At 40.2% G+C, this 21,021-nt stretch overlaps 1 protein-coding gene across 2 annotated transcripts; it reads right to left on the minus strand.

The window, feature by feature from the left end:
- Positions 1 to 487: 487 nt before the first annotated feature.
- On the minus strand, positions 488 to 18,804 carry slc1a6 (solute carrier family 1 member 6). Of its 2 annotated transcripts, XM_055051971.1 has the most exons (12): positions 18,722 to 18,804; positions 18,525 to 18,609; positions 14,506 to 14,772; positions 14,276 to 14,413; positions 13,901 to 14,108; positions 5,796 to 5,838; positions 5,575 to 5,697; positions 5,300 to 5,484; positions 4,950 to 5,183; positions 3,816 to 4,010; positions 2,589 to 2,723; positions 488 to 2,324 (listed from the first exon to the last, which is right to left on the minus strand). In XM_055051971.1, exons 3-12 carry the CDS (start codon positions 14,726 to 14,728, stop codon positions 2,126 to 2,128), a joined length of 1,683 nt encoding a protein of 560 aa, XP_054907946.1. In that variant the 5' UTR covers positions 14,729 to 14,772; positions 18,525 to 18,609; positions 18,722 to 18,804; the 3' UTR covers positions 488 to 2,125. The 2 variants fall into 2 exon arrangements, with proteins under 2 accessions (XP_054907946.1, XP_054907951.1); XM_055051976.1 differs by lacking the exons at positions 18,525 to 18,609; positions 18,722 to 18,804 and adding an exon at positions 15,506 to 15,539.
- Positions 18,805 to 21,021: the final 2,217 nt, after the last annotated feature.

Genomic DNA, 21,021 nt, shown 5'->3' on the forward strand with positions numbered 1-21,021 from the left:
GGTGGCCTGGACAAATCATATAAAAACTTTGTGACAAATAGTAATGTTAAGGAAGTAGTCTGAATCTAAACCAAAGTAAGAAAAAACAAAACATTTGTCATCCAGAAATGATAAATTTTATCCTTTGAAACATGAAATAAAGAACATGTTTCAGAAAACCAGGCAGCCGACTTACTCTTGTATTCTTATTTCCTCCTGTTGCCATGATCAATGATGTTTCTGACTATATATGCCCACTTTTGTTTCTGAGACATGACAACTGTCTCAATCTGTTTTTGTTTTGGAATCATAATAAATTTTTGTTGTTGTTGCTGGTGAGTTAGGGTGTTGTAATTAAATAAATGTAACTGGTCCAGGTGACAAAATATTAAAGGTAGAGCTAGATCTCAGTGTCCCATGTTTCACAGTAACCTGGAAGAGCAAATAGCATCTTCAGGATAATATTCTCCACAAGGGGTAGCCACAATCACAATAATGAGAATTACAGTTCAGTTCCTGAGACATTTATTCATCACATTTTTCATGCAACCTCCGCAGAAAGGTTGCTGCTCTTCCATATGAAACAATGTGTTGTTTGGTAACATCAAGCATCAGAACTAAGCAATATTTCTGAACAAACATTACACAAAGTCAGAAAAGCCTTGAAGTAACCGATCAATAAAAGCACTTGTCAATCACTAGTGACGCCACACTTAAAAGCTAATTTATAGATAAACTCTCACAATATGTCTTCACAGTACTCGTTCACAAACCAGTGAGAGGAACAGTCAATTCAGATTTTTCAGTTTTTATGTATCGATGTTAAGTTACTGTCTTGGTGCAATTCTAAAAAAGAAAATACAAGAAGAGAACAATCTCAGTCACAGAGTGTGACAAAAATAAAAAATAACAGCATTTAGCATTGTTGTAGATAATTCTGTGAAATTACTGGGTCGCAGTAGCACCAAATAAATATCTGCTATCAAATAAATATCTCTAAGAAAAAATCATTTACCCCAAGTTACTACACTTAAATCTTTTTTTCTGATTTCACCTGTCAAGCAGTGAAGTACATCCAAAGACTTAATTAAATTGTGTACAAAAGCTCACATAAATTTTACTCCCATAAGGAAAAAAAAACCTCAGTAATTTCTATTTACAGACTGATGAACTTCAGTGCTTTTCCGGTGGTTCGTGAAACCTTATAAAACTCCCAAAGAGAGGTAGTCAAGATGAAAATGACAAGAGAGAGAGAGTTCACAAAAGAAATATTTGTTTTAAATATTGGTCCTGTTAAAGAAATGGCCTCACTGGAGGCTAGAAACAAAACATTTAACATAGTGAAATATTTTCATGGTGGATAAATAAAGTTTTGGAAATGTGAAGGGTTCTGAACTTTATGTGGCCTAAATTTATTTTTATATTAATGTTCTAGGATACAGGGGGGAAAAACTATGTTAGCTTTAATTGTTATGAAAGTGCTGTATTCATAAATTATAACAAAAGAAATTTGACTTTATAATTTGATGCCTTGAAATTGGGTCTCTGTTTCTTTAAGAAGTTCCTGCTCTCTCTGACACTCCGCCATCAGCACGTCATCAAAAACAATGCTTCTCCATAACACCTTCAGCAACGTTGGCACTTGGAAGCTGTTCGTATGATGAGCTCGGCAAAGTTTGGCAATTCCTAATTGTCGCTGCCACTAGTCTGAAGGAGCTGAGTGGGGGAGTTGTGACTGAGGAGTTCACTGTAAGGCAGAAGTTCGACTTTGGGACTGCAACTCCAGGGAGGAGCTTTGTGGAAAAAGTTGGTGCATTGTGAGAGCCAGAGTTTAGGCAACCCGAATGACTGCCACAGGAGATTGAATGATTCCTCAAACATGCCTGAAAGAATCAAAGCAACTCTTCAGATATGTTTTAGATGAGGGAATCACATTATGACATGCTATGAAGCTCAAAAAGTTGACTTTTTGAGCTTTACTTAATACTCCCTCCCTTTAAGAATGTCTCATTTGTTGCAGAAAATGGAGCTTATTTAACCGATTTCAATTTAAGGTGTTTAAGAAAGTCCTCTGTCTCAATGATCCTCACTTTCTTGGTGAAATGTTTGTGATTTGTTAAGTTTTTTCAGATGAAAACTAATCTCCTCACATTGTGGTCTCGTTGTTGAGGTGGTTCAGTGTGTCATTGTCCTGGCAGATGAGCTGGTATGACTTCTCATTCTCCTCAATCACAGAGTTTCGCAAGTCAGCGTCTTGATTCTGCAGTTCTTCACAGGAGAGATATTCCACGATGCCGGCACCGAGCGAGTCGCCCAGCACGTTGGTGGTGGTCCGCAAACGGTCTCTGCAGCAGAGACGGAGACAGAAGATATTAGATGATAAGTGGAAGGAGGAGAAACTTGATTATGCAAAGAACCATTTCAACCAGAAACATTGGTGTAGATCAACGACAAATATCCTCACAGGCTCTCTAATCTGTCGCTCTGCATTATGTATCAATAACCTTTGTAAACGTGCAGCCTGTAGGCTCTCTGAAGCTCACAATGACATTTAGGCTGGCTCATTCCCAGACCAATCCCCGTCAAGCTGACATTTAGTGGAAACTCACAAGAACCAATCCACGGCGATGATCAGTGTAATGTCCTCCGTGGGCAGTCCCACCGATGTCAATACAATCACCATGGTCACCAGGCCAGCCTGAGGGATGCCTGCTGCTCCGATGCTGGCAGCCGTTGCTGTGATACTGAGTGGGTGGGATGGAGTGGAGAGTGGAGACATTTAATAAAGGGAAACAAACAAACAGCACGTGCATTCATAGTGGGAGTAGTAGAGTGATGAAGCCAAACAAGGAACGATTACACTGCCTACACCACAAACTGTGTTACACTCCACATTTAACGTGACTCAATAAAAACAGTGCTTAATGCAACATGTTTTCAGAAAATCTTAAACTAGAGCCATAAATCAGTTCTTCTGCATAAGAAAGTCAAAGGACAAAACCAGATGAAAAAAGAAAAAAGCCGCTGTAATCCAGGTCTTTCCTTTTCAATTCACCTCATCTTCTTGATCACATCAAAACATTTTACCAACCTCTAATGAATCTCTACTCTAAAAACTTTAATCATTTATGCTTCAATAAATATGGTAATTCTGAGCAAAATTTCCTACTTTCCATGACAAAAACAAAATTAAACAAAAGCTGTTACAAAAGCTTTCATGGATTACATTTTAAAAGTGAAATACATACAGATGTAAAAATGAGGTGCACATCTGACAAATTTCAACTAGCAGACTCAGTTTCTCATTTCTGTGTGTTTGATTTATAAGCTTCACTAGGTTTTGCTCAACTACATAAAAACCTGCCAAAACTACAGATTATTAAAAGTTATTAATAAGCAGATTGTTTGGGCTTCTAATAGAAATTGTCACACTATCCAAAGTTTCAAGGTGGCACTGTAATACATTTATTATAAGCATGTTTTAGTGTTTGAAACCAAGAAATATATCATAATTTTCAATAATTTGATGATGATGTTACAGTGGCTTTTTATCACAAAATGTGTTTTTTAGGTCTGATATCCAAACTAAGAAAAATCAAAAAAGATACAGTGTATTTGTTCTTTTGTCTTAAGAGCTTAACAGATGTGTTCACATTTTTATTTTTGAAGAAACTTCAGACCTTAAACTGAAAGGTCTGGTGACTTGGCTTGAAATGTCTTTAGTATTATCAGACAACTTGTACAAAAAGTTAATCATTTAGGTAAAATATTAATTCCACTCTTGCATTCATCATGCTTTAAATTTAGTTATGAGAGATTAATAAAAACTTGCTGACCTGATGGTGAGAATCTGCCCAAAGTTTAGGTCCATGTCATTCACTTGAGCAATAAAGATGGCTGCCACAGCCTCATAGAGCGCGGTCCCATCCATGTTGATGGTGGCGCCCACAGGAAGGACAAAGCGAGTCACTCGTTTATCAACATGGTTGTTTTCTTCAAGACATCGGAAAGTGATGGGCAGCGTAGCAGAACTGCAAGAGAGTGGAAACGAGGCAAAAGACGCAGAGATTATAGCATCTGTGATCAGAGATTGGGTTGTGAAGATATAGCAGGTACATTTTCAACATGCTACATCAACGTTTTGAATAGAGACTTTCAAAACTGGATTAATGGTTAGATAGATTACGATCTGAGCTGACAGTGAGATAAGTGCTAGGAGAACATGCAAGCTCCGTGCAGAAAGACCCTTGGCCGGGAATCGAACCGACCCCTCTTTTGGCAGTATAATGTATGTGATTAACCGAGATGTGTTCAAAGACTATCTGTGTCTAACTCCCGTCCTGTAGGTGTAGTGCGCTGCATTTTAAAGATGTATTGCTGTGCTGACAGATGAATTAAGTCACGACATGCAATGAAGTCCTGCAAAGGCCAGGTGATTGATTAATCATTTATTAGATTCAGGAGGTTTTTTTTTTTACATCCAGATGGCAATAAAACTGCTGAACCCTGAAGATCATTGGAAGAAGTTTCTGTTAGAATTTTCTGGCTGCAACTTGAAGTCAATGAATCAAAACTATTTTGTGGGAAGTTAAAACAAATGGATAGAAAATACATTTCTTTTTGCAAAAACAGTCTGCTTTTGGCATTACTGTGCTGTGGCCATTGTGTGCACAAGCCAACATTTCTTTACAAGCCAAGATGGATGCTCATCAGAACATTTCATTCTAAAATGACCAGTAATATGGCTATTCAGTATGGCTGTTGAGCATTTTAGACAGTAAAATACAAAACCTTTTCAATGAAATGGTGGTTTTTCCTTGACTTAGTTTTTGGTTACAATGAGTATGGAAACTCCCGACAGAAAAGAAGACCCTACCCAAAACAGGCAGAAGGACCCATTAGGTCCTGATGGGAAAGGGATGGAAGAGAGAAATAAGATCACTGAGAAATATTTTCATGGTGAAACTCACCTGGATGACGTCCCTAAAGCGGTGATAAGGGCCTGCAGCAGGCCGCCAATGAAACTGTAGGGATTCCTTCTGGTAACCAGAAAGTAGAGCAGCGGCAGGACGAAGAGTCCGTGGATTAGAAGACCCACAATGACAGATACTGTGTACATCCCCAACTGACCACCCACTTCCGCCAGATCCTTCATCTCCACTATTTTTCCAGCAATCAGAAACAAGATTCCGACTGGAGCGTACCTGCAGAAGGAGATGTTTACTGTCAAAACCAACACGACAACATGCAAGCGCAATCTTCGTTATCTAAGTTAGAAAATCCATTTTTCAGAAAAAGCAGCAATTCTGCTGTTATTTACCAAATGATGATGGCTACCAGCCTCATTATGGCCTCGTTTAAGCAGTCAAAGAACTCCTTAAGAGCGTGTCCCTGTTCTTTCATGTTACCAATGACCAGACCAAAGCACATGGAGAAGACGACCAGACCCAGAGCGTTCACTCCGGCCGAGGAACCAGACACAGGAACCGTTTCCTCCACTGTCTCCTGCAGATCGCAACAGAAACAGCAGTTCATAATTTAGGCGTAGAGCTTTATTCTAGTAAATAACGAGATGATGTCTTGATTTAAATTCACCTGTATGGTGCGTTGCACCCTAGTGAGGTTTTCATTCAGAGAAGAGTCTGTTATGTTAAGCAAGTCGGTGAGGTTGAGAGTCACGTTTCTTGTATAAACAATCTTCTTATACACCGTTTTATGCTGCAAACAAACCCACAGGTGAAGTTATGGAAAGGAAGTGAATACTTCTGCATGGCACATTAAAGGGAAGAAACTGGAAAGAAGTGAAACAGATTTACCTGAACGAAGCATGCTTCTACCAGATTAGGGGGAAACATGTTCCTAAGTTGAAAGATAAAAGCTCCAGATGAGTCAAAACTGGTTTTTTGGAGCTTTCTGAAGTATCACAAATAGTCCTGAAATACCAAGGGGATAAATAGTGCACAGACCACTTGTTGAAACTGCTGTTTTTTCTGACGTAACAATAAAATCTGCCGTCAGTGTGACATATATCCTGTACATTTAAACTGAAAAACAAACAAATCTGTTTGACATTTAAGAAAAATGAAATGCTGGGGGCGCTGGAGCGCTGCAATGGAGTAGGCGCTTTTTTGTGAGGCTCCGTATTATCTCCCCAAACTTCGCCTCTAACATAATACACCTGGCCCTTTATTCAATATTGTTTTTCTTCAAGAGATTGGGAATATTTTTTTTACTCTTCTCTCTCAAAATGGGGAAGAAGGACGGCGCACAGAAGGAGACAGCCCAGCCGAGTTTCCGGAGCTAGCAACGAAGCTATCCTAGGTGCTATCACAGCTCAGGGGGTGCAAGTTGCTAAGCTTTTCGATCTTATTGATGACCTAAAGAAGACAATGGAGGGCCGTTTCAACACTATTGAATCTTCTCTCTCCGCCGTGCAAACTCAACAACGGGAGATAGAGAGCCGAGTCGACACCATTGATGAAGCCATGTCGTCTGCTGATGGCCGCATCTCGGCCCTCGAAGCCTCCTGTGGTCAGCTCCGGGATGCTAACGCTCTGCTGAGAGAGAAGCTAAGTGATCTGGAAGGTCGGTCCCGCAGATGTAATATAAGGGTGCTTGGCATCAAGGAAGGTGCAGAACAAGGTCGCCCTACTGACTTTATTTCACGGCTCTTACCGGAGGTACTCGGAAAGGATAATTTTGTCAAGCCCATCAAGATTGACCGCGCTCACCGTAGTCTTAGGCCGAAACCGTCACCTGTGGAGCGACCACGCGCCATCATCGCAAAGATTCACAACGACAGAGACGTGGCTAACATTCTGCGACTCAGCCGCTTGCATTCACCCCTGATGTACAACGGAGCCCGTGTGTCCATCTTTCCTGACTACACAGCTGAAGTCGTGGCGCAACGGATGGCCTACAACAGCGTGAGGAAGAAGCTAACCGACACGGGCGCTAAGTGCTCGCTACGCTATCCAGCCAAGCTGCAGGTTGTACACAACAACATAGTTAAGACTTTTCTCTCCCGGCGGAGGCTGAACATTTCGCTGATTCCATCTCTGCCGCAGCAGATGTCCCAACCTAGGCTCACTGGTTGTACTTGTTCGGAAATTGTAAATTCCTGTACCTTAAAGCACAATAGGTTTGGTTATGTTTTCCTTGTATGTTATATTCTCTGAGGTCATTCCGGGTATACATAAAGTACTTAACTTCTTGTTAGCTTGAATTCTCACTAGTTGTATATCCCTTGTGGTCTTTATATACCTGAATCTGAAACTTAGAATTGTCCAGGTGTTTTTATTTGTACTGTTCATTGTATTTTGGAGATCTCCGGGGTTCTTGCTCCCTATTTAGGAGTGGTTATGGTAGTTCCCGTAGTGTACTGCTCGGGTCAGCTCCAGCAGCCTCCTTAGCTTAAGGGGAAGCACTGTTTGTTTTTACATTGCGGTGTGGGAGTGGGAGGGGTTGGTTCGGTATTTGGTCACTTAGTTCTAGAATGGGGGGCAGGGAGGGGAGGGACGAGTGGGTGGGTGGTTTTTTTCTCTTTCTCCCTTTCTTTCTTCTTTTCCTTTTCTTTTTCTCCCTTATTCAGCTCAGACAACACTTTTTTGTCCACCGTTCTGAATTTTCTCTGACGGTGCTCCTTTCATGCCAGCTATGAATCCGATTACCTTCATCACCTGGAACTGCAGGGGTGTGGGTGGGGCGCTCAAGAGGGGCAAAGTTTTTTCTCACTTGAAGGATCTGTCTGCTGATGTTGTGTTCCTGCAGGAGACACATATCTCACCTACGGAACAGAGACGTTTGAGGACATCATGGGTGTCGTGTGTGTATCAATCCAACTTCACCTCCAGGGCGAGAGGAGTGGCCATTCTCATCCGTAAAACCGTTCCATTCATATTTAAGTCACAGGTGACTGATCCAGGCGGGAGATACGTTCTTATTACTGGCATCATTAATTCTGTCCCCCTGGCCCTTCTTAACATCTATGCACCTAACTTTGACTGTCCAGACTTTTATAAAAAAGTATTTAATCTTGTAGCGGAACACACTGAATATAGGATCATTGTTGGGGTGATTTTAATTGCTACCTCGACCCTGTCCTCGACAGGTCTTCTCCTAAACCTGCCTCGCCATCGCAGTCCACATCGGTTATAACCAAGTTAGCAGCATCTTTGGATCTGGTTGATGTCTGGCGGCATCAACATCCCATAGAGAGCCAATATTCTTTTTTTTCCTCGGTGCACAAATCCTCAACAAGAATTGACTATTTTTGGCTGACTCAAACTTATTACCCCGTGTTCTCAAATCCACCTACCACCCTATTCTCATCTCTGATCATGCACCATTGTCAGTTGAATTTAATTTTGATACCCAAAGAGCACAGTACAATTGGAAACTTAATCCCTCCCTGTACTTGGACAGCTCCTTTGGCAAGTTTGTCTCTAATAAGATCTCAGACTTTTTGGCTTACAATGATAATGGCACTGTCTCGGATTCCACACTTTGGGAATCTTTCAAAGCTGTGATAAGAGGTGATATTATATCATACCAATCCAATCTTAAGAGAGTCAGACGTAATCGTCTGGCGGAAATTGAGAAACAAATAACCACACTGGAAGACACACTCCATCGCTCCAATTCAGACCACATAATTACCTCGATTGTGAATCTAAAGTATGAATATAACTGTATTTTGGGTGAGCGGGTCATGGATGATATTCAGAGGCTGCGTCAGAGGTATTTCGAACTGGGAGACAAAGCAGATCAAATACTATCCAGGCAGTTGAAGGGAATGCAGGCCGAGCGAGCCATTAATAAGATACTCTCTCCATCAGGCCAGCTTCTGACAGATCATACGCTAATAAACAAAACTTTCTTTCAGTACTACAATAAACTTTATGCCTCCAATACAACTCCATCTACAGAGGATATCGCACGCTTTATTCAACCATTGGACATTCCGACTCTTACAAATGCCGCAAGGCTGGAACTAGATGATGATGTTACTCTGGAGGAGATAAGGGCAGCAATCCGCTCTTTTCCTAGTGGAAAGGCATGCGGTCCTGACGGCTTTGGTATCGAGTTTTACAAGACTCATATTGACGTGGTGGCGCCACTCATACTGCGTATGGTCAGGTCTTCCGTGGAGGTTGGGCATTTTCCTGAGTCTCTATATGATGCTAGTATTTGTCTTTTACTTAAAAAGGACAGAGACCCTACTAATGTGGCTTCATATCGCCCCTTGAGCCTGCTTAACTCTGATCAGAAAATTATTGCTAAGGTCTTAGCTAACCGACTGTCCTCCCACATCAGTGCTCTGGTACATCCAGATCAATCTGGATTCATTCCAGAAAGATTCTCTTTCTCCAACACAAGACGACTACTTAACATTATGTATTCTCACGCTCTTACCAACTCAGCAGTCATATCTTTGGATGCTCAGCAAGCTTTCGACCAGGTGGAGTGGGGACATGTTCGCTGTTCTCAGAAGATTTGGCTTTGGCACAGGTTTTCTGTCTCTGATAGAAATGCTTTATGCTCATCCCAGGTCTCGGGTGTTGACCAATAGAGACAGATCACCTGCCTTTCTACTGAAACGTGGCACTAGGCAGGGCTGCTGCTTGTCTCCCATGCTATTTGCGTTGGCTTTGGAACCCTTGGCGGCTGCCATCAGGTCTAATCAACTTATCACGGGTATCACATGTGGTACACTAGAGCACGTCATAGGCTTATATGCGATGTAGTCTTGACATTGCTTGATGCTAGAGCCTCTCTTCCACCGCTTCTCGAAGTGCTGCAGAGCTTTGGGCAGCTCTCTGGTTCACAATCAACTGAATAAGTCTGTCTTTGTGCCTCTGTCTAACGGACTTGACTCTGGTTTTCTGAATAGTTTACCATTAAAAATCGCCCATGACCACTTTATGTATCTCGGTATCAAAATTCCCGTAAACTCCAAGTTACTATTCCAATTAAATTTTAGAGTTACTCTCTAAGCTAAGAAAATGGATTGACAACTGGCGGTTACTCCCACTCTCATTAATTGGTCGTATTAATATTATCAAAATGGTTGTACTTCCTAAGTTTATTTATCTCTTCCAAAATATTCCAATTTTTATTCCTTTCTTCCTTTTTTAATACATTGGACTCAATGATTATGCCATTCATTTGGGCATACAAACCTTCCCGAATCTCTAAAGCGCATTTGCAGAAATCTAGATGGGAGGGTGGCTTTGGCCTTCCGATTTTTCGGCACTACTACTGGGCCTGCAATGCCAGAGCTTGGACATTCTGGACGTCATCCTCTGCCGAGGCGGGGACTCCTTCCGTCTCCCTCCCTGGCTGGCCTCAGATTGAATCTCATAACTTGTTACTACAAACTTCTGCTTCATTGCCTGCAATATTATTCTCTAAACCAGATATCCCCCTCAAGAGGCTCACGTCTGACTTCATACTTTGGAACTCAGTTAAAATTTGACACAAATAAAGAGAGTCTTGAAACTCCCAGACTTGTCTATTTATGCCCCTTTGTGTCATAACCCCTGCTTTAAACCGGGCCTCTTGGATCCTGCCTTCAAACTCTGGTCAGGCAGGGGCCTCTCCTCTCTCAAGGATCTTTTTATCAACAAAAAGATTGCATCATACCCTCAGCTACAGTCTAAATTCAATTTGTCCCCAAATAATTTTTTTCGCTATTTGCAAGCTAGGAGTTTTGCAAACCAACTTGCTTTAAGCACAAATCAGCATTCAGCGCAACATGTTTTTTATGATCTTCTTATTAAAGCCCCCACCTCCAGACATCTAATCTCACTGTTTGTGAATGTTTTCTCTAAGCCGGAGTCGTCCATTCATATCAGAGATGCCTGGTCCAAAGATTTGGGAGTTACAATTCCCACTGCGCTCTGGGACCGTGTGCTGTTGGGGATAAAAAACTGCTCTATTAATGCCAAATTGCAACTAATCCAGTTTAAAGTGGTGCATCGTCTGCACTACTCTAAAGCGAGATTGAATAAAATATTCCCAAGTCATTCAAGTACTTGTGACAGATGTGGACACCCTAAGGCTACTCTTGGACATCAATTTTGGCACTGCCATTATTTAACAACCTTTTGGGTCTGACATATTCTGTCTCTACCAAACTGCGTACAAACAACAGATTCCTTTGGACTGTCTTGTTGCTCTGTTTGGGGTATCTGACTCCTGCTCTGCTCTGCCCTTGTCTACTCGAGAGGCTCTCGCTTTTGGGATGGTTGTGGCTAAACGTGTCATTCTTACAGAGTGGAAGTCTGCCTCACCTCCCTCCTTTAAATGTTGGCTTAATAGCATGGCTTCTTGTTTACACCTTGAAAAATACGCTACACTCTCGATAATAATGTACCCAGATATGCTGGGACATGGGGGCCATTCCTTGAACATTTGAGTAATACCACTGGACACAGTTAGTGGCAGGCTAACGTCTGCTCTGTGACAGTGGGTGGGCCTCCCGGTTGGTGCACAAGTGACTTAATGCACCCTGATGCATTCATTTCCAGCAGTCGGCGAAGGAGCTGAATATTTTATTTAGTTCTTACTTGTTTTATTTGTTCATATTAACCCTTCTTTTTTTATTATTTTTTATTTTATTTTTTTTTTCTTTCCGTTTCCCCCTTCTATCTATTTGTTGTTCTAACTTCTATCCTTAATAACCTGGGGTGGGTTGGGTTGGGGTATCACTGTTTGTGTGTCTATTTTCTGGATACATAAAGGACAGTCGTGATCTGGAATCTATTTGTAACTGAGATCTGTTTTGGACTCACTTACTGATGATGACAATATAGAAGATCCCAATTCCAGCGTCAACCTACGCCAACTGGTCATCACGGTCTGATCGACGATCCGGATTTCATTGTATTTTGATAACTGTCCTGCAGTTTTTGTTCATTTGTTGATAACAATAAATATATTACAAAAAGTTAAAAAAAAAAAAAAAAAAAAAAAAAAAAAAAAAAAAGAATACTATAAAGAAAATATACTGACATCATACAAAAATTGATTTCTCTCATGTTGGGGAATTTAGCAAGTGAAAATGATTTTGACAATCCTAACTGACCCAAAAAAGGAAAGGTTTAGTCTTATTTAATTTCTGGCCGTGCCTTGATGTTATCTGCTGTTAGGAATGATCATGTTTGCTGTCATTCTTACATTAGTACTTTTACTAATTTGTTTTTTATTTAAAGGTTAATGTTCCAACAAACTTGTGTTTTCTTTTAACCTGCCTGTCTGATCTCTTGGTTTCAGGATCACTTTGCAACCTTGAACATGTTTTCTGCAGCTGTTTCACTATCTACTCCTTACTTGTGAAACTCCCTGTGTGCAGGAGGTTAGTTCCCATGTCCATCTTTATTATCAGAATTGCCCCCTTCCTTGATTTATTACTTTCCTACATTCCACTCACTGGTTTAATAAAAAAGACAAGTACTGAAGAGAGTCAGAACACATGGTGAGCTGTTCGAAGGAGCAGTTTTCTGTCTTCTCACTTTTGCAAAAGGCTTGATTGAAAACTAAGAAACGTTGTCTGTGGTTCCTTTTTTATGTAGGTTCAGAAAATACCTGTAATCTGTCATGTTAAAATCCAGTATTAAAGTTTCCTATAATGTCAAAAAAAAAAAAAAAAAAAAAAAAAGAAAAATGAAATGCTAACATTGTTTAGTTGCATAATTGTGCACACCCACAAACTAATACTTTGTTGGAGAAAAGATTAATTCAGGCATTCAGTCTTGGTGGTTTCACATGCCTGTCAACAATTCCAGTGACTATTTAATTACATTCAGCTGTGCTATTAGGATTTCATTTGCATTTATATGTTTATAGTTTGCAGAGAAATTACAAAAGAATGAATTGGACCTCATTGGACAATAAGTGCCAGACAGGAGAAGAGCATGTTCCTGCACTATGGCACAGTAACATTTGGGAAAAAGACAGTTTCTGGACAATTTTTGATATTTAAGAAGAAGGCAAGACAGAAACTGGACAAGAAACTGCCAAGAGACTGACATAGAAAGAACTGCAACAATAAATAAATCTGGTTCTATTTTAGTGAGTAATCTCCTCTTGTGTTTTCCAAATGTTTGGACTAAGGAGTGTGATTGAAAAGCAAAAGCTTTTCCAAATCCAGCATGAAGCCCAACCTCAACTTTTGACTAAAATTGCAAGACATGCTTGTCACAAAACATAAACAAGCATATCACCAAGCACACACTACACATGAAACATAATGGTGGCAGCAAACTTTTTTTGTCAGTCAAATCAACCAATGAGGGACTCCACCAGATGAATATTGAAGTTGTGCAATGACCTGCAGCAGGGATCCTCATGTTCTGCAGGGCCAGTGTCCTTTAGGTTTTAGTACCTCTGCTTTGACACACCTGAGTCAAATAAGAGGTCGTTACCCGGACTCTGGGGAACTTGGCTGCATACTGAGGAGTTAATTCAGTTATTTGATTTGAGTGTGTTCAAACTGGGAGACATCTCAAAGTTTTAGGACACTGACCCTGGAGGCCTAGATTTGCATCCCCAGAACCACAAGTAAACAACCAGGATTCAGCTTCTAGGCACCACAAATCTGGAACAAGCTTCCAGAAAACTGCAAAACAGCAGAAACAACAATTTCTTTTAAATCTCGGCTAAAAACCCACCAGTTTAGAGTTGCTTTTAAACTATAATAAATAAAACGTTTACCAACATTTTTACATGTAATAATGGGACTAGGCAAAATGTAACATTTCAGTTGTTGCCTGTGTATCCTACGACTTTTACTTTGGAAAACATGTTTTGTTTAATAAGGGTGTGGGAACTTATCAGGTTTTTTTCTCTTTTTTCGTGCAAATTTCCACGTAGCATTTTAGCCAAACATGTTGATCTTACTCAACCTGTGGGTCCTCACCTGATGAGGTCCAGAAAAGCATCAGTAGCCTGAATGGATTCAATGTTTCCGGTTTTAACCGCAGGATTGTCCCTGGAGCCTTTCCCCGGCCGGATGATCATGACGATCACGATGCCGATAAATACTGCGATCAGTGTGGTCACCATGTAGTAGACCACCGCACGCACACCCATCTTTCCCGATGCTCTCCTGTCCAATGAGGAGATACCTGCGGCAGGAAAAAAAAATGTTTGTGAAACTGGCAAATGCTGTTAACTTTAACCCTAATGGCATCATTACTTTATTTTTGTGATTTCTGAGTAAAACATTTTCAGTAAATAAAGAGATGGGATTAAAGCACAAGAACTTTGTATACTTTACTCATCAGAAGCTAACCTGTGACCAGACTGGAGACAATCAGCGGCAGTACCAGCATCTTCAGCATCCTCATCAGGAGCTCCCCAGGAAAGGAAAAGTATTTTATCTCCCTCATGGACAGGTTATGGGGTCGTAGCGCAAAGCCCAGGATTACACCTGAACAGAAAGTAAACATTCCACACATTCAAACAAATAAAGAAAGTAATGTGGACCCGAGTAATTGATAACAAGACTTTTTTCCCACTGACCAAGAGCCACAGAGGCCACTGTGAACAAAACGAACAGGTTCCTCCTGAAGAAACCTTTGAGGCTTTCCTTGCTGAAGGAGCCGATCCGCTGCCTCATGCTGCCTGCTCTCTTCTCCATGGCTCTGCGAAAACGCGTCCTGAGCTCAACTTTGTCCGGCAACGTTGGTTTTTCTGTGTCCTCGTTCAGAAAAAGGCTTGCACTGTTGTGTGGCTTCTCATTCATAAAAAGCTCCAGCACCTGGTCCAGCAGGCAGGTCTCGTGTGAAACTGAAACAGGAGTAAGAAGCAATATCTGTCCCTATTCCATGTTTTCTCTTGAATGGAGGAAGAAACCAACAGATTTCAGCACCTGTCCCCTGCTGAAAATCACAATTAAACAGTGACCAAAACTCTCACAAAAACATGTGAAAAAAACATGGTTTTTATACCATTGGCCTGTGCTTTCTTGTTAATTAGCTTCATGGTCAGAGTTCTCCACAGTATAGCATCATTTCTAAGCCAAAATGTCAAATTTAATGCAAATAGAATTTAAAATAACTATAAATTTAGCTCTTAAGCGAGAGTTTACACTATTGTTGTGTAATAAACTAAAAATGTTGCTTCAAGATTGATGAAGCAGCAAAGAAAAACAAAAAGAAGTAACAAGTATCTTCTCACTTAAGCTGATGTGTTGTGCCCTATTACAATTCCTCTTACTTTACTTTGAAAATACAAAACTTTAGTTTTAGACATTACAGAACTTGTACATCTCACAAAAATTAATACATTGTTTTAGCAGTGGAAAAAGGAACAAAAAACTACATTGTACACTCTGATTCTGAGTTTGCCAACTTTTACTGACACTGCAAAACCTCCAGTCCGCTTTCCTAATTATGTCAAAAGCAGGACAAACTTCTTGTTTTGAAATTAGATATGTTAAAAAAAATGCAAGTGTCCTTTTTAAATGTCCTGAATGAAAAGTGCTGTCAGTGTTAAATTACTGAACCTTCTTAAGTCTTACCGTGTTTCTCTCTTTCCTTTGTGCGTGCAGTAACACGTGGCTGACAGTTCTACCTCTTCCTATCTGCCCCGGCTGCTTCCTGTTAAAACGTCGCCCTTGGCAAACATACTGGACTTCCCGCGCTTTGACTCAGTGACATATTCATGTGTTTATCTACACCCGCAAGTCACACAGACATGGTCTCCCTTTCACTAAACACCTCACAGCAGTAATTTCACATTTCTGGATCATTCTCACCCCATATATATGTTTACATTTATGGTGTTTTTTTTGTAACAATCTGTTTCTCGGTTCTTGACCTTCTTTGTTTTCCAGCTGCTTTGACCAGAGATGATTTAAAGTAATCCTTCTTTACCCAGAGTTTGTTATCATGTGGCCCCGCTAAATAGGCAAATTTCTTCCCCTTCGATGATATTTTGGTTTGATCAGGAATCATAATGTGATACTTTTCACAAGACTTAACTGGCACAAATGTGGGTCAGAAAAAGAATAAATGAAAATAGTCCAAAATATAAAATCTTGATAGAATATTACAGAGTCAAGTTAAATGAACCATTGATATGTGATGCGTAAGGACATGTATACAAAATATTTTAGGGATTTCTTGTATATGAAAGAGTAGCAGGTGGGCATGAGATCGCAGCGATGACCCAGAACCAGTTTATATGCTGAAAGTTAATAGGTTCCCTCTGATTGCACAGTTGAGAAGACGGACCAAACACAACTGTAACAGAGCACATTCAGCTGCAAAAAATCCGACCTGTTTCAACAAAAGCTTGCTTTGTCCAACTTTGTGGATCGCGATTTAACAGAACAGTTTTAAACACACTTGTTTAAAACAATACTGGTCATGCAGAATAAAATTGGTGTTAGTGTAGATGGTCGTTATTTTTTTTATAAGCAACAGTTTACACAAAAACATAAGATGCGTAAATTGTTGCAGATTTTAAGAGAATCAATCCAAAAGCCACAAGAAACATCTGAACTTGCAGACAAGACGAAACACTAAGAACGTTAACACTGAACATTGAAGTTATAGCCTGAAACATAATCGCACACACCTATGCCTTGCTTCATACAAGTATAATATAAATTTAAAATTTATCCATGTGAAATCAAGTACATGTCTGTACAAGTAAATACACAACAGTTTCTGTAATTCATTTCTAACATTGAGCAAATTCTCTGAATAAATATCCCTCTGCGACAGAGACAGGTGTAATTCAGGTCCCCAATGATTACTCACCACTCATGGTTACAGTCTTTGGGAGCGCTTAAATTAAAATCAGGTGATGATCAGAGCTCAACCAGCAAACACTGCAATGACCTTAAGCTGTATTAGTGCGAGAGTCCGGAGCAGAGCAGCACAATGATTGCAGCTCTGCACTGCGCTCATATACAGACAGACATGAAAAGGCCTCTCCTATGGTCTGACCTTCTCACATTTCCACACATAAGCCTGGAAAACACACACACACACACACACACACACACAACACACACACACACACACACACACACACACACACACACACACACGCACGCACACACACAGGACAGACCATCTTTCCCCAAACCCATTCAATAAAAGCCTGTTTATTTCAGGAACTTTATCACTAAGTGAAACCCACATATATGTTAATTACACACAGATGGCAGTTTGGAAGACATTATTTCTGACTTTCTATTTATGTAAATTATTTTTCAAATACTTTTTATGCAGAATATAACTTTTCAGAGGTATTTTCTAAAGCAGAGAAGTCAAAACAAAGGTAGGATGAGAAAAGTCTGTGCATTAAAGCTGCAGTATGCAACTTTTATATAAGAAAATATTCTTATACATATTTGCTGAAAATGTCAGTATTTTGTGACAGTGTGGTATTAAACAGATAATCTGTGAAAGGATCGAGTGCCTCTGTGTTTTCAGTGTTCTCAGTGATAACTGGAAACAACCAATAACAGCCAAGAGGCGATTCTTAACACTGTCAATCACAATTTCCTGTGGCGCTCCTCACCCCTCTTCTCCACCTGCTCTCTCTGCAGAGTGTGCCCTGAATGCTAAAGCCAAATAGCAAGGCCAAAGATAAATGGTAAAACGGTAAGACATTCCTCACCATGAGCACATGTAGCAGCATTGATTGACAGCACTAAGACCCTCCTCCTGGCTCTGATTGGTTGTTCTTTGTCCGAAATGGTGACTTTTTAAAAAAGTAGCTATTATCTTTCTCACAGCAAACCGACACAACATGGTGAGAGTTTCAACAAATATGAAAATAATATATTCTTCTATAAAGAATATAGTATATTTTGTATAAAAGTGACATATAGCTTTTAGCCAAAATAGATGTCATCCCAACCTTATTCTTTTTACTCAGATCTTTTTTTACTCAGAGCGAAAGAATGAAAGAGTATAAATATAAAACATGCACGCAGTCAGTGTGACAGCTGCAGTTTGTGGACTATAATTACAAAACTTTTGAGTTTATAATTGTGTTGTCGTCATTTTGTCTTTTAGACATCCAGAGGTTACTATATCTGAACAGGAAGTTAGAGAATGACACATGAAATCTATCCCTCTGTCATCACTTATTTAAAAATGCTAATCCTGGACATTGACACAATAATATATATTTTGAAATAAATGGACATATGTCTAAAGAAACTGCTGTACTAAATCTTTGATAGATAGATAGATAGATAGATAGATAGATAGATAGATAGATAGATAGATAGATAGATAGATAGATAGATAGATAGATAGATAGATAGATAGATAGATAGATGGATGGATGGATGGATGGATGGATGATGGATGGATGGATGGATGGATGGATGGATGGATGGATGGATGGATGGATGGATGGATGGATGGATGGATGGATGGATGGATGGATGGATGGATGGATGGATGGATGGATGGATGGATAGATAGATAGATAGATAGATAGATAGATAGATAGATAGATAGATAGATAGATAGATAGATGATAGATAGATAGATAGATAGAAACTTATTTACCCTGTAAGTCTCTCCTTCCTTATGTCAGACTTTCATGACTTGTCCATTCTCTTCGTTTTAACTTCTCCTTGCGGATCTTCAGAACCTTTACAAAGTCAACACACAAGAATGTATCTCAAATCTCATTTTTAACCCTATATTCTGTTATCAGTTGAGTAAAAAAGATGAGAAGCTAACTAGAAACAAGTCTCGCCCACCTGTTAGTCAGAGACGATGCTCTCTCCATCATGTGGCTCTCTCTGTCTTCGCCACGCTGCTTGCTGCTGCTAATGAAGCATTGATGCCCACTCACACACACTCCCCGCATCATCCGCACTGCAAAACTCCTGATTTACAACGTCAACCCATGTAGAGCGTCGTGCTTTGTGAGGAGGCGCGGCTGGGATGTGTGAGTGGGTGGAGGAGAGGTTGAGGAATCTTCAGGGGTGAAAAATGATCATTTATTTGTATCAATAAAACCTGAATTTGAATCAGCCTCTTTGTTCTGAGATCAATCTCAATCTGATCAAATGACTCTTCTAGAACTTAAATAACACAAAAACAATGATGACTGTTCATGTAACGTATTTGGGTCCTGGTGCTTGCACACGCCACACAGGGGTTATTGCTATGACAACAAGCATGTGCTCGGCACTGAGGGAACTGGTTGTATCTGTTACCCTGCTGGCATCCAGCTGCCCGGCTCTCTGCTCTCACACCCACACATCACACTCACAGAACTCCATTAACATGCATGAACATAAAGTGTGAGGAGAAAGAAGCTCCTCAGCAGCCATGTGAATAACACACACTACGCTGTGTATTATTGTTTTATTCAGAGGGATGTACAGCAAGCTAACTCAGGATTAGTGGCTCCTCTGAAGCTCTCAAAGGCTCCAGGTTTGTTATTACATGAATACATATAGCTACGTTTTTTTTTTTTGTTTGTTTGTTTGTTTTTTTTCAAAATGTCAAATTGTTCTACACCTACAACTGAGCGTCCAACATGGTGTTTTAATTTTTAAGGCTATTGTCAAGGCTCATTTGTATTAAACCTAGCCAGTTATCTTCTCTGGGATGAGATGTGTTGATCTGCAACAAGCAGGTCAAAATTGTAAGCAAAACCGGGACGTGAAGGGATTTCAGAGAGGCAACGGAGAACGGCATTCAGTTGACTTTGATGTTCTGAAAACTGTTCATTCAGAAGGAATAAAAAAGGGGAAATCCCTGAGGAACGGATGAGAGCGTGATCACAGCCCCAGACTGATGACTATGGAGGGTCTCCTGAATCCGGATGAAAAAGCTAAAACGCTCCACGGGGCTGATGCAGCAGAAGCGACAGAGATTTCTCCTGAGATGTTGAACGTTGCAGAGATTGCTGGATTTTAATGGTTGACAAGTTCAAAGACAAACTGCAGTGAAGGTTCAAAGTATTAAAAAGGGAGACCAGAGAGTGTTTCAGCTTCTGACAAATCAAATGAGACCATCAGAAAGAAGCTGATCCGTTAACAGTGGTGCACATCAACGACTCAGCAAAGGTGATGAAGACTGTGAAGTTCATAAACAAACCTTAACCAGTTCAGAAAGAACTGGTCTCTGGTAAACAGCAGTTCCTCTTCCCACGCAGGACGGGCTCAAATCTTCACCTCCTTCCAAAAAAGCACCGAGGCCAAAATGAGCAACAGTGTGGTGCAGCAGCTGTCTCTCTTCCCCAAATACAACTCTGAATTAAAATATTGCATACTGTTACATTTTTTAAAATCACATGAAAGCCATGAAAGCATAAAAGAGTGGAGGTTTTTATTTTAAAATGGGAATTATTCCACATCTTTTTTTAGAGCCTAACTTTTGGGTATTTTTAAGACTTTAACATGTCTTGGCTAGATTTTACGTACGCTTACGTTGTAAAGAAATAAACAGCAGACTCTACAGCACAGCAAGACGCTTTCCATAAATCTTACTCTCAATAAAACAAAGTGTCATCACTCTAATCTGCTCTTAATTATCAGGGCAAAAACATAGATATCCACTAAATGCTCAAAAATCAACAAAGAAGTTGTTCCGCCATTTGTTTTTTTATATTTCTGATGATCCTGTTCCAGTTTGGTGTAGAAAAGTGAGAGAGGCAGACTCCATTGCCATGGAAACACAATTATCGCGCCATAATGTAGGAGGCATGGATCATGTATGAACCACGCTTGGTGTAATTACTCGCTCGCCCACAGAACAAAGACTTTTCTCAGTGTTTTCTTTGAGTGTAAATTGCCTTTTACTATCTTGCTGTTAATTACAAGTGATTTTCATAGAATGCCAGTTTGAAATTTGCTTTAATTTAGTACATTGATGAAGTAATGAACAAAATAAACATGATTATTTTTACGTAATACATGTCAATTAAATTACCTCAAACAGTGCGTCTTGTGATGGATTTAGATGCTCATTGCTTCCACTTATAAACTGTCCATTAGTTTCCCAGCAACATGCCGCGTGTTAACGCCGCAGCTTCATGAAGCTGCAA

This window comes from Poeciliopsis prolifica, unplaced genomic scaffold (genome assembly GCF_027474105.1).
Source record: "Poeciliopsis prolifica strain line A6 unplaced genomic scaffold, Auburn_PproV2 SCAFFOLD002, whole genome shotgun sequence".
NCBI lineage: Eukaryota > Metazoa > Chordata > Actinopteri > Cyprinodontiformes > Poeciliidae > Poeciliopsis > Poeciliopsis prolifica.

Bases quoted from the DNA above. Each gene is read 5' to 3' on its own strand.
- slc1a6 (XM_055051971.1), bottom strand. From the start codon at position 14,728: ATGAATGAGAAGCCACACAACAGTGCAAGCCTTTTTCTGAACGAGGAC. The intron at 14,109-14,275 runs GTTAGCTTCTGA...TTCCTGCCGCAG, and splicing joins TGTCTCCAGTCTGGTCACAG to GTATCTCCTCATTGGACAGG. The intron at 5,485-5,574 runs GTGAATTTAAAT...TGCGATCTGCAG, and splicing joins GGGTGCAACGCACCATACAG to GAGACAGTGGAGGAAACGGT.